The sequence below is a fragment of the Pelodiscus sinensis genome, chromosome 3, assembly GCF_052426305.1.
Source record: "Pelodiscus sinensis isolate ZL-2025 chromosome 3, ASM5242630v1, whole genome shotgun sequence".
Lineage (NCBI taxonomy): Eukaryota > Metazoa > Chordata > Testudines > Trionychidae > Pelodiscus > Pelodiscus sinensis.
Genome location: NC_143054.1, coordinates 132,458,382 through 132,474,904, shown reverse-complemented (window position 1 = coordinate 132,474,904; position 16,523 = coordinate 132,458,382). Strand labels below are relative to the sequence as shown.

The window sequence follows — 16,523 nt, the reverse complement described above, 5'->3', positions numbered from 1 at the left end:
GTAATAGTTGTAATTCAAGAATTTATTTTAATATGCTTTTAGAAGTTAAAAAGCCTTAAGTAGAATGAATGTCGCCATCAATGTGTGCGTAGAGTTTGCACCAAATATGAAAACCAAGTTTGCCTCTCCAACGCTGGGGTGGGGGATCTATGGCTTGGGCTGGATAAGGCTTCCATCTTATCTGGATCAAGCCCTTGTGGCTCAGGCTTCCCCCTCCCCTGAGGGCCATCTTAGTGAATGTTTAGTTGCTTTTATTTGATTTTTCTGTGGGCTAGCAAGCCAAAAAAAGGTTCCCCAGCCCTATCCTACACATGCGCGCACACACACAACTTTGACTGACCTCTGTGTGTTTTGCCTGAAGATGGAGTGCAGCTTTTGGATCTGTTGCCCTCAAATACAAATTTCCAAATTAGGAGATGGAAGCAAGGGGATGCAGACAACAATATCCATACAGATACATAGTGTGAATTGCCCTTTTCTGAATGGCTGGATATTTTCTCTCATATATATATATATAATGTGACTAGAGAGTTCAGTGTTTCCTTGTCTCCCATTTCCTGTATTAAACACAGCATCTGGAAAGGATTGAGGATTAACCTGAAAATCCATCACCCCCATTTTTGTTGGCTTTGTAAATAAAGATTAACACTAATAATGCATTGTCAAAGCTAGTCTGGTTTAAACCAATACACAGATAATAAAGGAACAGCAAGAAGCTACTACAGAAGCAAGGCAAAATAGCTTATTCTTCACTTTTGCCACTCTCTTCAGAGTACTGAATAGCAAACTATGACACATCAAGAAGAAAAGCTGTTATGTCAAACAGCCTCTTGTGTTCCCAGATTAGACTTCTCGATCAAAATATGGAGAGGATTTCTTTTATCTCCCTAATTAAGCTATTCTGTCCTTTGTATTGTTTTAGTCAATGTTGATGACTAATTGAGGAGAAGTGTTGTGAGGACTGTTTCCCAAATATAATTAAACGAGGACATAATGTTTTGCAATGGAAAAGATTATACATTTGCTGAATTTAAAACAGGCAAAACAAGGGGAAAAATGGGATTGTACACACTGGGAATTGAGCTATGTTCGGAGATGTATTGAATTAGATGTTTTGGAGTCTTCTGCTTTAGATTCTCTTGAGATGATAGACATGATATTGTACAGTGATTATCTAAAAAAAATCCATTGTTCGTGCTTTTTTCTTTTTTTGTGAGACGAGACAAATTAGGCTTTCTAATCTAACTCAGCACAAGCAAGGAATCCCAGCTCTGTTGTAACAAATTAGGAAGCAGGTGTTCTGTTGTACCTAGTTTCAGAACACCCAAGATCACTAAGACTATGACCAATGCATACTGAGAGAGCCAGTCAGTCCACAATGCTGATATTTGGAGCTTCAGCAATGTTTTGCACATGGTATGTTCATTTCTGAGCTGGAAATGTAATAACACACTGCAGAGTCCTCTGAGCCACATGCAATAGAACCATTGTAGGGCCAGATTCTCTTCTGGTTGTTTTACTTACTTCAGTGGGAGACCTATGCAACCATAGTTGAAAATGGACGTGTAACCTGAAATGAAATTCTTATGCTAAAGCCGACAGGCTTTTTCTTTTTTCCTTCTGGATTGCCGGTGAGGTTAACATTAGCCTTCCCCTTGACTTCAGTAGGAACAGGATATTCTTTATTTTTTGCATAGAAGTGTAGGACCAGATCCCAACTCTCAGGTGATTTGTTACTCTATTTCTATTTACTTTGTCACTTCTTAATATCCAATTTTTCTTTAAAGAATGTGTATCCAGAGATCATGTTTTGACTTCATTTACTGTTCATAAATAAAATGAACATCTCCTTTCTTTGGAGTCACATTTTGAATAACCTGCAGCTGAAACCGTTAGTCTTTGTCTTTCCTGTCTTGCTATGCACTTGACTTATAGCGCATATCTTGTGTGTGGACATATGTTTGCTCATAGAGCTGGACCTATGTGCTCTTGAGTTGTCCATGTATGATGCATGTGTGTTGTCAGTAAAAAGGTCTCCAAGTGTTCTCTGTAATAAAAAGAATATAAAGTGTACTTTAGCATAGAGAACTAAAGAGCTTGAATTCCAGTACTAATGAAGATGAAGGAATGCAGAGGGGCAAACTCTTTAACAGATTGTTTAATTTGTGTATTTTTAAGAATATGCAAATGAAATTAGTCTAACTTGTATCTCTTTATTTATTTACTATCTGTCAGGATAAAGTTTGTGATATTTTATTCCACGTATAAGTTATCCACTGATCAGCCTGTCAGAATTTTGGCATGATACCCTCATAAAAGAGCTTGCTCATCCTTTCATTTGTAGCCAACAGAAGTTTAGATCTGGCTTGAATTGAAACAAGTACAGGTCCAGTAGGGTTATAAAACCTTGTCAGGCATAAATTAGCTAATACAATAAAAGTACCCAAAATAATAATACAAAAAAGCTGAAGATTTTTCTTGGCCAGCCACTACCAGGAGAACAACTTGCATTTCTGGCTGTACTGTCTCAGATGGAGGCAAATCTCACCATGAACTTTTGTCCTTTCTCTTCTTCTCAAGAGAGAAGTGGGAATATAGCCTAGTATTGACTTAAAAGCTTCATTTTATATTTCAAATAGCTTTTCTGATATAGTCCTCAATTACCAAAAAAGACTGCATGGGTCTTTTCCTGCAAGGGAGTGAACACCAGAACTTCCATTTAAGTTGAGGATTTACACTTTTGAATGGAGGAAAAAAAGCTTTTACAGCTTTTAAGCGACCTGAGTGAGACAATCACAGGCACCATTTTAGAATCATTTCTGGGAGGGGGAGTTTAGATAGATGCTCTAAAAGCCACTGTTTTCTTTTGTGTTGGGTACAATAGCATAATGTAGAATGTGAGACTCTCGCTAATAATGATTTGTAATCTCTTCTGAATGAAATCTCCCCGCTTTGCCTCAGCATTTCTGTCACATATTGTCAGAGCACAAACTCTGTTTGTATTAATGTTACTCTTAAATAAAGAGCTTGCAGTGTTTTTTCTTTTCAAATAAAAAAATGAAATTATTGGGGGGAAAATGTCAAAGGTAGTGGGTCCTCATTTCTGAGGGCATATCTACTCTAGGGAGAAGACTGACCCTCTAGAGGTCAATCTTATAGTGTTTGTTTTAGCGGATGTAACATAGACCCCACCAGCATCCAGTACTCCTTGTTCTGTGTGTGCTCCCATCAGCCTCCTGCTGTGTGGATGCCACCATGGCTCGGTTTAAGGCAAGCCAATTCCAGCTACAAAATATGCATAGTTGGAGTTGCACACCTTAAATCAATCTGCCTGGTCTAGTGTAGCCCAGGCCTAAGCAGCTAAATTAAGGTTTTTCAGATAATAGATTTTTGCTAGGAACTAATGCTGTGTTAATTTTTTTCTTTACGTTCAGATGGAAGATGTCATAGCACGCATGCAGGATGAGAAAAATGGGATTCCTATTCGTACAGTCAAAAGTTTTCTTTCCAAGATTCCCAGTGTCTTTTCTGGTAAGAGTGAAAATGATTTTCATACTATTCAAAATGCTAGTGGTGTAAAGGGGTTCTTGGATACCAATCACATACTTATCATCAGTGTTCTAAAAAACCCACACAGTCATCTGCTCAGGAAATGGATTGGCTATGTTGTGAATCCTCTGAAAACAGAATTTCTTGGGAAAAGGGTGTTGTTTCTGCTGTGTGTGGTGCAAGGAATTTACTTAAAGACTTTTTCAAGTAATCCAGTAAATTAAGGCAATGACTGCACTATATTTACTTCAGAAAGGCAATTACAGCTAAGTGGTAATATTTTGAATGCACCATATTTGTTTTTCAAACTCCTTTGCAAATCTGTCTTTAGGCTACAGGTGCACTGAGTGTGATTGTCTTAATATATCCAATATCGTAACATAAGAGCTGCCGTATGAGCAGTATCAAAGGAAACTTCACCTTCCATTCCACAATGCCTTGTGTTTTGTAGTGCCACAAAAGAAAACTATTTACTGGCTCCCACATAAAATCAACTTATGATCAGAAGCATGAAGGTTGTTGTCCCTTGTTTCAGTCTAACAGTACACATACAAATGTATCAGTCTTATTTGTTCATATATGTAGTCACATGTATCCATTTCTGCTGAGCCGAGTATGAATTCTGGAAAAATAAAAAGATGCTTTATGCTAGAACTGAGCTGTACCATGAAAGTTTTCACAGCATTGTGCTCACTTCATTGCTGGTGCTAATGAATGTGGTTAGCTTCTCTCTTTCATAAGTACAAAAATCTATTCAAATTAAAAAAAATTGACTGATAGAATCCGTTTCATCATCTTTGTTTCTGTTCATGCTATGAAATGACTGTAGAATTCCTTTGAAGTAGATCTTGGTGTTAAACCCAAACACTGTAACAACTGCATAGATTCTGTAGTGGAGAAGGTACACCCATCACAGAAAATATTTGCATCATGCAGAAGGGCACAAAATGTTCTGTTTACATTAATATATAACTTCTGGGATTTCTTTGAACAGTGAAAAGGAGTAGTGCAGCCAAAGATACCTCTTAGCAATGGATGAAAATCAATCAGGGTTTAAAAAAAAAAATAGCATGCTAATATAGGCCTTTAAGAATGGGATTTTTTTCTCCCAGAAGCATGTGGAGAGTGGGACTCCCATGAAAGAATTCATCTTAATTATTTTCTCTGTCGATTTTTGACTTCTGTGATCCAGTCCTATGTCTACAATTTACTCATAGGAGTCATTATTTCCAAAAGCAAAATGATTAATCATACTTGCAAAAGTTATATTAAAATAAGGTGCCTTTTCTTCAGTAGTACAGGTTCCAGTGAAAGTAACGGCAACTCCTACGAAGAAGGTTTGATCATTTACACAAATTGATCTTAAGTTTTTTGTCTTAAAAAACCCATAAGAATCAGAATAAACTTAAAAACCAGCAAATAGTCTTGCAGCACCTTAGAGACTAACAAAAAATGTAGATGGTAACTTGAGCTTTTGGGGGCACAACCTACTTCATCTGTTGAAGTCTCTAAGGTGCTGCAAAACTATTTGTCATTTTTTTACGTTTACTCAGTTACAGACTAATACAGCTGCCCCTCAAACATAAGAATCAGTTTATTGTTCCTCTTCCAAATCTTCGCTGTCATATATTATTCTAGTAACTTTCAACTACCCAGTATTAATCTTTGCCCCAAACACATTCTTTTCCCCATGGTTCAAACCATGGGAACATATTATTTTCCCCATGTGTCCTCATTCTGTGGATGCAAATGACTGAACATGTGACTACATATAATTAAGTTGGTAACTTTATAAGTAAAAATACATGTATAGTACTCCCTCTACTGGATGGAATCAGAACTGCTTGACTTTGTGCTAGGCCCTTTCCTGTTGACAGTAATTCTCCAGTTAATGGGTTAAGAGTTTGTGCTTATGGAGCAGGAATATCTAGCAGGAATATCTCAGCTCTGCCTTAATGATCTACCAATTAAGAAGGTCTAGGTGGCCACATGTTTGTTGCAGTATAATGTTGAACATATTATGTTAACTACTACTCCCAACAAACGTATCCATTTACTAAATCAGCATTAAAGTAGAGAAAATTCACTAGTGTTTAAAAACATGTAAGTTAACAGGTTGCTCTGGAGCTAAACCTGAGTGTGGAACGGTCTCCCTGGAAATGGCCTGGCCAATGGCAATATGTGAAAATGATGAGTGTACAAGTGTCATTTGGGACATGGCAGGCTGCAAGACAATATTAAGACTTATTGTCGGCTGTGAAGTTATTGGCCCAGGTCATGAAGTACTATCATTGGGTTCTGGTATCCTGTAACAGATCACAGAGCTGGTTCTATGGTGTTCATTTAATGAACAAATCTTCCAAAATGTAATCTTGTCCCAGGCCTACAGTCTCAAACAAGAAATGGCCAGAGAATATTTTGTTGCTGTAGGCAATCGCCCCCCCTATATATTTGAGTAGATGTGGGCTCCCTTGAGGGAATCCTACAGTCTGATGCAAAACAGTGAGTGTAAAATATTTTTAAGTCCAGATTCTTTGCTCACAGTGGTGCTGAGGTTCTAGATCCATTTTGCGCAGGTGTTGCTTAACTTTGTAATGTGCAAGCTAGAGAAATCTGGGCCCAAGTCTTCTGTTGTACAATCCATTAAAATGAAGCTGAAACTGTATTTTTTGTTATACAAATAATAACTTCAGTTAACAATTTAGTACCTTACAAAGTCTGTGGGAGAAATTCATTGGGCAAATTATGCATACTTGTATCCAAATGCTGAGGAGGAATAAAAGCATTCTAAAAATAACATACTTGGGGAAATTCCTACTGGGACCAAGGCTGAAAGAATTACAGGAAGTTTGCTTGAGGACACTGCCTACTCTAACATTTTACTCATTCTACCCACTAACCATTAGTGGTCACATTATGCTGATCAGCCAAATGATTGTGGTGCACTTTGATAGCAGTGTGGGAAACAGAGGTAGAAATCACACGCCTAAAAAGTCCACCTTCTTTATTATACTGTGAACCAGTCAGATCTCATGCTAAGTGGGGTCAAACAAGGTTAGTACTTGGGTGTAAGGCCCAGGGTCTGCAAACAGTGGTGCTTGTGGTCATTAAACACCCTGTGGCACATCTAGCAAGAGCAGTGATCCTGGCTAACTTCCAGCTCGAGTAATTGCTGTTTATTTGGTCTAATTATTCCCCTGTAGTTTCCACTGGATGTTATTTTTCTTTTTCTATCTTAAAATGTTAGTGTGCTGTTAAACAATTGCCCAGTGAGGTTGTTTGTTGACAGTAGTTGTTATGGTTTTGTATATTGATACTGTTACATTTGCATAGCTTTTGGGGATTTAGGGGAAAAAAAGATGCAGATATTTTATACTCTCTGCAAGTAGAGGCTGTTTTTATTTCAACAAATTATGTTCAGTATTCTTTCTCCTTATTCAAATACATCACAGTTTTTCAAGTGTATTTTATACATCTCTGCTAAAATGTATTTCTCTGTGTCCCATAAGATCTTTATTCAAGATTGTTTTCCATGTTACTTGAGAACCGGGTAATTTTTTGATGAGATCCTCTGCCTCTTGTAGCAGCTCAGGAATCATCATGCCTTTCTTAGAAACAGGAGAGAAGGGTAAAATCTGTCTTTCAGGTGAACTGCACACTTCTAAATTGCTAGATTCCCTTTTAAATCAATGAGATTTTTCTGCTTTAAACATTTTCCTCCTGCTCATAGTCAAAAGAAAAAAACAACACCCCCCCCTTGATTGTCCCATGTGCTCTGCAGCAAATCGGGCAACACTTCTGACCCAAGGTCCTCCTGGTTGTCTGTAATTGCTTTATGGAATCCTGCAGCAAACTAGAAATTCTACATCAACAGCTGTAACCACATTTTAAGGATGAAAGTTTATAATGCAAACATGTGAAAACGAGCTGTACAAGGATAGAATATTTCATGTCATTCTGAATTTCCAAAGCATTAATTGTTTGCCGTCCCCAAATTCTGAAATTGTAATTTGTGCTAAAATATAGAAACGATTGAGAAAAGTCTTCCCTTAAAATTTGCATGATTTACTTTTCACTGTCCTCTGCTTTACCCTTATTGTTGATAGTGTTTATTTGTATTATGGTAGAGTATAGCTATCAGCCTTATTATGCTAAACTTCAAACAAACAAACAAAAGATGTTGCCTGATCCAAAAAGTTTACTGACTAAGGTCTTAGGTACACGACAAAGGTGTGATTCTGAACCAATTCAGTTAAAATGGTTCAATCCCCTGGGTACACTCTTATGTTGATTTAAAACAGGTTTATTACCTTGTAGCGTAGACATTGCCTTACAGACTATCAAATACATCATGAGCTTTCATGGATAAAACCCATTTTATTAGATGGGTTGGAGCAATGTTCTCTCTAAGCTGCCTGGCTGGAAGAGACTCTGTCCTCTGCAGAGAGCAGCTCTGTGCACGATTGGGCAGGACTCATTCAGCAGCTGCGGGGCCATGCTACCATGCAGCTTAGCAGGAACACAGGCTTGGAGTGGAAATTACAGATCTCTAATTTCCACTCCAACTCACTTGAAGTGGGTTTTACCCGCAAAAGCTCTTGATTATGGTATATTTTAGTCTCAAAGGAGCCACAGGACTGCTCATTGTTTCTAAAGTTACAGACTAATATGTCTACCCCCCTGAGACCTATTTCTGTTTAGTTTAAGAATTGGGAATTCGATTAAGATAAACTGAAATAAATAATTCTTAAACTGAAATTAGAACAAGTGTCTATGCAGGGCTTTTGCACCATACTAACTTGATATTTATGACAGTTCAAATAAAATCTATCTTGTGTAGATAAGGGCTAAGTAAGTGATAAACCTACAATCATCATTTATATTTTTTCTCAACTTTTTCTCTTTTCCTCTACCATTTTCTATGAATATTCTCTAGCTGATTCCACCTACTTCCTTATATGTTAATATAATGTATAAATGTATATATACCTCCTGATATGGTAATCATATTATATAAAATATATATGTGTGTGTATATATGAATACATATTTAAATGAACTTTCCATGCATCTCTTAACACACCCAGCCTTCTTTGTAGTGCCTGTCTGCATCGTTGAAGTACACTGCTCAGCAGCACCTGGTTTGTAATAACTAAGCAGTCAGTCAAAACAACACACATGACAAGAAATAGAAGACCCTTTTATGTAAGTGTATGTAGAGCACATTCCTAATGCCCTGAACTCCCTGTGATCATACATGAATTCAGGGATACTCAGACTGAGGCTCGGGAGCTGCAAGTGGCTCGTTTATATGTCTTCTCTGGTTCTGCAGCACATGAGGTCAAAACATTGTGAGATTTAATTAACAACCAATCTGGATGCTTTACTATGTTCTTAACCAATTGTAGAATAATATATAGGAGAGTAAATGTAAATAATGAATTCACACTACCATGGCTCTTTTTGATAATGTTGATCATTAATTTGGCTCTTGAGACACTGAGGTCTCAGGGTCACTGCATTAGTGCCTCAAGGCACTCTGAGTTCCACAAAGACACAAAGTAGTAAGGAGTCTGTTGGGTGCACCAAGCACTTAAGGTTGCACAAAGCCTTTGTGCAAAGGAAGATGCTAGCCTCCTTGCCAAAGTCCAGTTGGTATTGAGAGATCACAGTGGCATTCTAGCTGACTTCTGTATTGTCCTACTCCCTGAGGATATGTCTACACTACAAAGTTAATTCGAACTAACAGCCATTAGTTCGAATTAACTTTCATAGCATCTATACGTGCAAACCGCTAGTTTGAACTTAATTCAAACTAGCGGAGTGCTTAATTCAAACTAGGTAAACCTCATTCTACGAGGACTAATGCCTAGTTTGAATTAAGTAGTTCAAATTAAGGGCTGTGTAGCCACTTAATTCGAACTAGTTGGAGGCTAGCCCTTCCCAGGTTCCCCCTGGTGGTCACTCTGGGCCAAACCAGGAAAACTCTCCTCTCCCCCAGCCCTGGGGCCCTTAAAGGGGTAGACTCTGGCCAGATGGCACTTGCCAGAGACAGCCCTGCCAGCAGTCTCTGCCCCAACCCAGAAGCCCCACAATGAACCAGGGAGCCAGTGACAGCCAGCCGTCCCCCACCCAGTTCCCCAGCACCCAGGGACCATCCGGGGGCCATAGATGGCACGCACCCTCCTGGACTAGTGCGGAGGTCATGGACCTCATTGAGGTTTGGGGGCAGGCCCCCAACCTCCATGATCTCCGCACTAGGTGGAGGAACATGGCCACATAGCAGCTCCACACTCTAAGTCCTGGTTCCGGCCAGCCTTCACTTCGGTTCAGAGTCCACTCAATGTGGACATAGAATCATAGGACTGGAAGGGACCTCGAGAGGTCATCGAGTCCAGCCCCCCGCCCTCAAGGCAGGACCAAGCTCCGTCTACACCATCCCTGACAGATGTCTATCTCACCTGTTCTTAAATATCTCCAGAGAGGGAGATTCCACCACCTCCCTTGGCAATTTATTCCAATATTTGACCACCCTGACAGTTAGGAATTTTTTCCTAATGTCCAATCTAAACCTCCCTTGCTGCACTTTAAGCTCATTACTCCTTGTCCTGTCCTCAGAAACCAAGAGGAACAAATTTTCTCCTTCCTCCTTGTGACACCTTTTTAGATATTTGAAAACCGCTATCATGTCCCCCCTTAATCTTCTTTTTTCCAAACTAAACAAGCCCAGTTCATGGAGCCTGGCTTCATAGGTCATGTTCTTTAGACCTTTAATCATTCTTGTCGCTCTTCTCTGTACCCTTTCCAATTTCTCCACATCTTTCTTGAAATGTGGCGCCCAGAACTGGACACAGTACTCCAGCTGAGGCCTAACTAGTGCAGAGTAGAGCGGCAGAATGACTTCATGAGTTTTGCTTACAACACACCTGTTGATACAACCTAGAATCATATTTGCTTTTTTTGCAACAGCATCACACTGTTGACTCATATTCAACTTGTGGTCCACTATGACCCCTACCTAGATCCCTTTCCGCCATGCTCCTTCCTAGACAATCGCTTTCCATCTTGTATGTATGGAACTGATTGTTCCTTCCTAAGTGGAGCACTTTGCATTTCTCTTTATTAAACCTCATCCTGTTTACCTCTGACCATTTCTCTAACTTGCTAAGGTCATTTTGAATTATGTCCCTATCCTCCAAAGAATTTGCAACCCCACCCAGTTTGGTATCCTCTGCAAACTTAATAAGCGTACTCTCTATCCCAATATCTACATCATTGATGAAGATATTGAACAGTACGGGTCCCAAAACAGACCCTTGCGGAACTCCACTTGTTATCCCTTTCCAGCAGGATTTAGTACCATTAACAACAACTCTCTGACTACGGTTATCCAGCCAATTATGCACCCACCTTATCGTGGCCCTATCTAAGTTATATTTGCCTAGTTTATCAATAAGAATATCATGCGAGACCGTATCAAATGCCTTACTAAAGTCTAGGTATATGACATCCACCGCTTCTCCCTTATCCACAAGGCTCGTTATCCTATCAAAAAAAGCTATCAGATTAGTTTGGCATGACTTGTTCTTCACAAACCCATGCTGGCTATTCCCTATCACTTTATTACCTTCCAAGTGTTTGCATATGATTTCCTTAATTACCTGCTCCATTTTCTTCCCTGGGACAGACGTTAAACTGACCGGTCTGTAGTTTCCTGGGTTGTTCTTATTCCCCTTTTTATAGATGGGCACAATATTTGCCCTTTTCCAGGCTTCTGGAATCTCCCCTGTCTTCCATGATTTTTCAAAGATCATAGCTAAAGGATCAGATACCTCCTCTATCAGCTCCTTGAGTATCCTGGGATGCATTTCATCAGGACCTGGTGACTTACTGACATCTAACTTTACTAAGTGATTTTTAACTTGTTCTTTGTGTATCCTATCTTCTAAACTTACCCTCTCTCTGCTTGTATTCACTACGTTAGGCATACCTCCAGACTTCTCGGTGAAGACCGAAACAAAGAAGTCATTGAGCATCTCCTCCATTTCCAAGTTTCCTGTTACTGCTTCTCCCTCCTCACTGGGCCTACCCTGTCCTTGGTCTTCCTCTTGCTTCTAATGTATTTATAAAAGGTCTTCTTGTTTCCCTTTATGCCTGTAGCTAGTTTGATCTCATTTTGTGCTTTTGCCTTTCTAATCTTGCCCCTACATTCCCGTGTTGCTTGCTTATATTCATCCTTTGTTAGTTGTCCTAGTTTCCATTTTTTATAGGACTCCTTTTTTATTTTGAGATCATGCAAGATCTCCTTGTTAAGCCAAGCTGGTCTTTTGCCATATTTTCTATCTTTCCTACACAGCGGAATTGTTTGCTTTTGGGCCCTTAACAACGTCCCTTTGAAATACTTCCAACTCTCCTCAGTTGTTTTTCCCTTCAGTCTTGCTTCCCATGGGACCTTACCTACAAGTTCGCTGAGCTTATCAAAATCTGCCTTCCTGAAATCTATTACCTCAATTGTGCTGGTCTCCCTTCTACCTTTCTTTAATATCATGAACTCTATTATTTCATGATCACTGTCCCCCATACTGTCTTCCACTTTCAAGTTCTCAACTAGTTCCTCCCTATTTGTTAAAATCAAATCCAGAACAGCTTCTCCTCTGATAGCTTTTTCAGCCTTCTGAAACAGAAAGTTGTCTCCAATGCAGTCCAGAAACTTATTGGATAGCCTGTGCCCCGCTGTGTTAGTTTCCCAACATATGTCTGGATAGTTGAAGTCCCCCATCACCACCAAATCTTGGGCTTTGGATAGTTTTGTTAATTGTTTAAAAAAGGCCTCATCCACCTCTTCCACCTGGCTAGGTGGCCTGTAGTAGACTCCTAGCATGACATCACCCTCATTTTTTACCCCTTTTAGCTTAACCCAGAGACTCTCTACACAGCTATCTCCTACGTTCATCTCCACTTCAGTCCAAGTGTGTACATTTTTAATATACAAGGCAACCCCTCCTCCCTTTTTTCCCCTGTCTGTCCTTCCTGAGCAAGCCGTACCCTTCCATACCAACATTCCAATCGTGCGTCCCATCCCACCAGGTTTCTGTAATACCAATGATATCATAGTTGTATTTATTGGTTAGCAATTCCAGTTCTTCCTGCTTATTACCCATACTTCTTGCATTTGTATATAGGCATCTAAGATACTGATTTGATCTTGCCTCCCTGTTGTGCCCTGACCCTCCTTTCTCCTTGCCATTATAGGCCGTAGTCCCCCCCATTTCCAACCCATGCTAGTTTGAATTAGCAAAACGCTCATTCGAATTAGTTTTTAGGTCTAGATGCACTAATTCGAATTAAGTTAGTTCGAATTAGTGCTGTAGTGTAGACATACCCATAGTTTTTAACGTGTTCCTTGAGCTTCAGTAGGAGGAGGAGGAGGGATAAAGGGGTCAGCTGCCCTGGGGCCCAGTGATTTAAAAGGTCCTGGCGGCTCCTGGCCACAGTTACTTCTAGTTTGGCAATGACTGGAGTCCCAAGCTCTTTAAAACACTGCTGGAGCAATGTGTGTCAAATCTGTACAGGTATGTCTCCACTGCATGCTTATTTCGAAATAAGCTACTCTGGAAGAAATACTTAGAAATAGCTTATTTCGAAATAGCACAACTACACTACAGGGAAACCTCGAAATTAGTCCGAGGCAGGCTTCCCTAATGTGGATGTGCTATCTCGATTTAAGCCCCAGGAGACACTGGGGAGTAATTTCTTTGAATGGCCCCGGGGAGAAGCTATTTCAAAATAACAGCAGTGGAGCATCCACTCTACTGCTATTCTGAAATAGATATTTCGGAAGAGGTGTTCCTTGTGGAATGAGGTTTACAGAAGTTGGAATAAACCATCTGTTATTTCAAATTTATTTTGAAATAACGGAATTGCTGCAAAGATGCTCGCACTGTTATTTCAGAATAACGACTGTTATTCCTAAATAACGCTGCTATGTAGATGCACCCTAGATTAATTCCAGTTCTGCAGATTTGATACCATTGCCCTGGGCTTGAACAAAGACTGGTTTGTGCATTACAAAACCAATTAGACTTGTCTTTAACATCTGCATTTCCACATCTAAAGCTATGTATGGGACACATCCAGCCCACTTAATTAGCCTCATTAACACAGGGAATACAATTGAAAGGTACTTCTGCTGTTATATATATATATAATTGGTTTCTCTTATTTCCACTCCAGTTCATCTGATTAAGTGGGTTTTACCCATGAAAGCTCATGATTTTATGTTTTGGTTAGCCTCTAAGGTGTCACAGGACTACTCATTGTTTTTAAAGTTATAGACTAACACAATTACCCCTGTGAGATTTCTCTGCTATCAGATACTTTATAATGTTGTTAGACTGGGATAAGCTTTTGACAGGCTCCCCAAGGATCTGAAAATGTTCTTGTGACCATCTAGGTTTTGCTTCATCAGAGAAAGCTTACAGATTCAATCCTGCACGTCTTCCTTCTAATGGAACTTTTATATGTAGAATGAATCCAGTGGAAAAATATTTGTATATCATATATTCTACGCTACTGTGCAGTTAATGCTTAACTATGAAAGCAGCTGCAATAATTGGACTCTCCTACAGAGCAGTTCCTGTAATTTAAACCATTTCTGAAAAAAAAATTCTAAAAAGCTCCTCAGAGATAACCTTGAAATAATAATTGGGTGAATTATTCAAAAATCAAAGTCCACTACCATGAAATTGCACTCGCTGCCAATGCATTGTTTGTGTTTGAATTGAATTCACTACATTGCAGTTGAATTGCAAGCACTTTGTAGCAGAGACTCAGTCATGCTTATATTTTGAATATTTCTTGAGCATGCTGTTGTAGGTCTATACATAATTATCCAAGGTGATGGCTGCGGATGAATTCCTGAAGCCTCTGTTGAAACTTTAAGTGCTTGATCTTCAGTTTTAAAATTCAACTTAACAATTTCTGAGTCCAAATAAGCTTTTGTACTTGACAGAACGCCAAATTCACAGGAATTGAATTCTCAGAAGGCACAATCTAAAATAGTCACTGGCAGCTGGTATGTCGTGACTTATAGCTTGCTGAGGTCCTGCATGCTCTTTGGGTGAAGTCAAAATAATCTTATTAATCTGTTTTCATTTGTAGCACTGATTTGAATAGGCACCTAATTCAGCAAAACATATAGATATGAGTGGTTGCTGTGGTTTTTTTTCCCCCTTTAACATTTTGATGAAAGAAAGTCTTTCAAGGGGTGATGAAAAAATGAGCGAGTTTGGTATTGTTATCTTCTGAGATTTAATATGTCTTATGAAAATGAAGCTGCCAGTCTTAGCTGCCTCTTAATTATCTCCACAATCAACAAAGATAATCACACCAAAAATTCTGTGTGTGTTTTTTCAACTAATGTTGATTGAAATATCAGAAATAGATAGGAGATGTGAAATTTGGATAGCATAGTGTTCATCTCTACAGCTGTGAATGAATCAAAACTTGTTTGAAATAAACATAGGAAATATGACACATGAATCAGAGAGATGATGAAGAGCACTGTGATGATCTTTGTTTTAACCAAAAGACCACAGCAAGCAAATGGAATAGTCTAGCTTTTTAGATCCGGATTTTGCCAAAAGAAGCTTTCATACTATGAAGTGATGCAATGCAATAAATTGATTTTCTTTCAACAATATTCCTATTCATTGTCTTCACAGGTCATTATAACACATGGCATATTTGTTTCAGACAGAAATACTGATGCGGTGGTGCCATGCAGCCTTTCTTGAAAACCACTGTATACTTATGTGTATCCAAAGTACATAGTGCTTAGATTATATTGGCGGTGAATATGATAAATAGCCATAAAATACAGATACTTAATCAAACATACTGTTATGCTATAAAGAGTTGTTTGTAAAGTATTTAATAGAACAAGGTGCTGCTGTTCCATGACTGTGGCTCATATATCCTACCGCTATACAAATACAGTAATTCCTCATTTAACACTATAGATATGTTTCAGAAAATGATCGTGTTAAGTGAAAACGTGTTATGCAGGGTCAATTTTCCCATTGAAAATAATGGAAAACGTGGGGGTTACATTTCAAGCAGTGGTGTCTGTTGGGACCGGGATATAAGGTTGGGGGAGAAAGGGGCCTGGGTTACAGCAGGGAGGGGAGGTGTTTGGCTCTGGGGAAGGGAAGGGGATGAGAGGGGAGGGGGATTGGGTTGGGAGTATGCCCCTGTGACGGGTCTGCTGGGACCCGCACTGCGTCCGATGAGGGGGGGGGGTCACCAGGGAACGGCGCAGTGAGCGGCGAACCCTCCACTGCTTTGCAGGGTGGCTGGGGAAGCCCCACGTAGCCGCCAGTGTCGGGTTGGCTGGGGATACTCAGCCGCCGACCTGCAAGTGGGGGCAGAGGAGAGGGGGCAAGGCGTCCGGCGAGGGGAGTCAGTGGGGAACGGCGCGGCAAGCGGTGAACCTTCCGCCGCTTTGCAGGGAGGCAGGGGAAGCCCCGCACAGCTGCCAGCAATGGGCCAGCTGGGGAAATCGTGTTATTCCAGGGACGGTTGTGTAATTCAAAAAATGTTCCCTAAAAAAAAAATCATGCTATTGCGAAAACAAGTTAAGCAGGCACGTGTTAAATGAGGAATTACTGTAAAAATAAAAATTGAATGAAGATTGGGCTAGGAAACTTTGAGACCTATGTAAACGTGAGCCATAGGATCTCACGTAACAGCATATCCAGCTGCAATTTCTTTTCCATTCCAGTTGGAAGAGAATCTTAAACTGGGGTGCACAGTAAGCAAAATGCCACTTTTGATAATCTTCCCTTTTTCCCAGCTTCCTGGGGCTGGGTTGCCATATCAGTCTGTTTTGGCCTACCTGTCCTATGCTTGTTCCATATTCACTCCATTTTCTCATGCATAGTCTATGCACCGTTTTCTTGGCCTTCTCTTGTTTC

The 16,523-nt window shown here is 39.8% G+C and overlaps 1 protein-coding gene across 3 annotated transcripts in view; it reads left to right on the top strand.

The window, feature by feature from the left end:
• RGS7 (regulator of G protein signaling 7) overlaps window positions 1–16,523 on the top strand; it is a 375,675-nt gene that overhangs the window by 178,049 nt on the left and 181,103 nt on the right. For all 3 annotated transcript variants that reach the window (XM_075924826.2, XM_075924832.2, XM_089777370.1), the window contains exon 3: window positions 3,435–3,531. In XM_075924826.2, coding sequence (XP_075780941.2) covers window positions 3,435–3,531 — 97 coding nt within the window. The remainder of the gene's footprint in view (window positions 1–3,434; window positions 3,532–16,523) is intronic.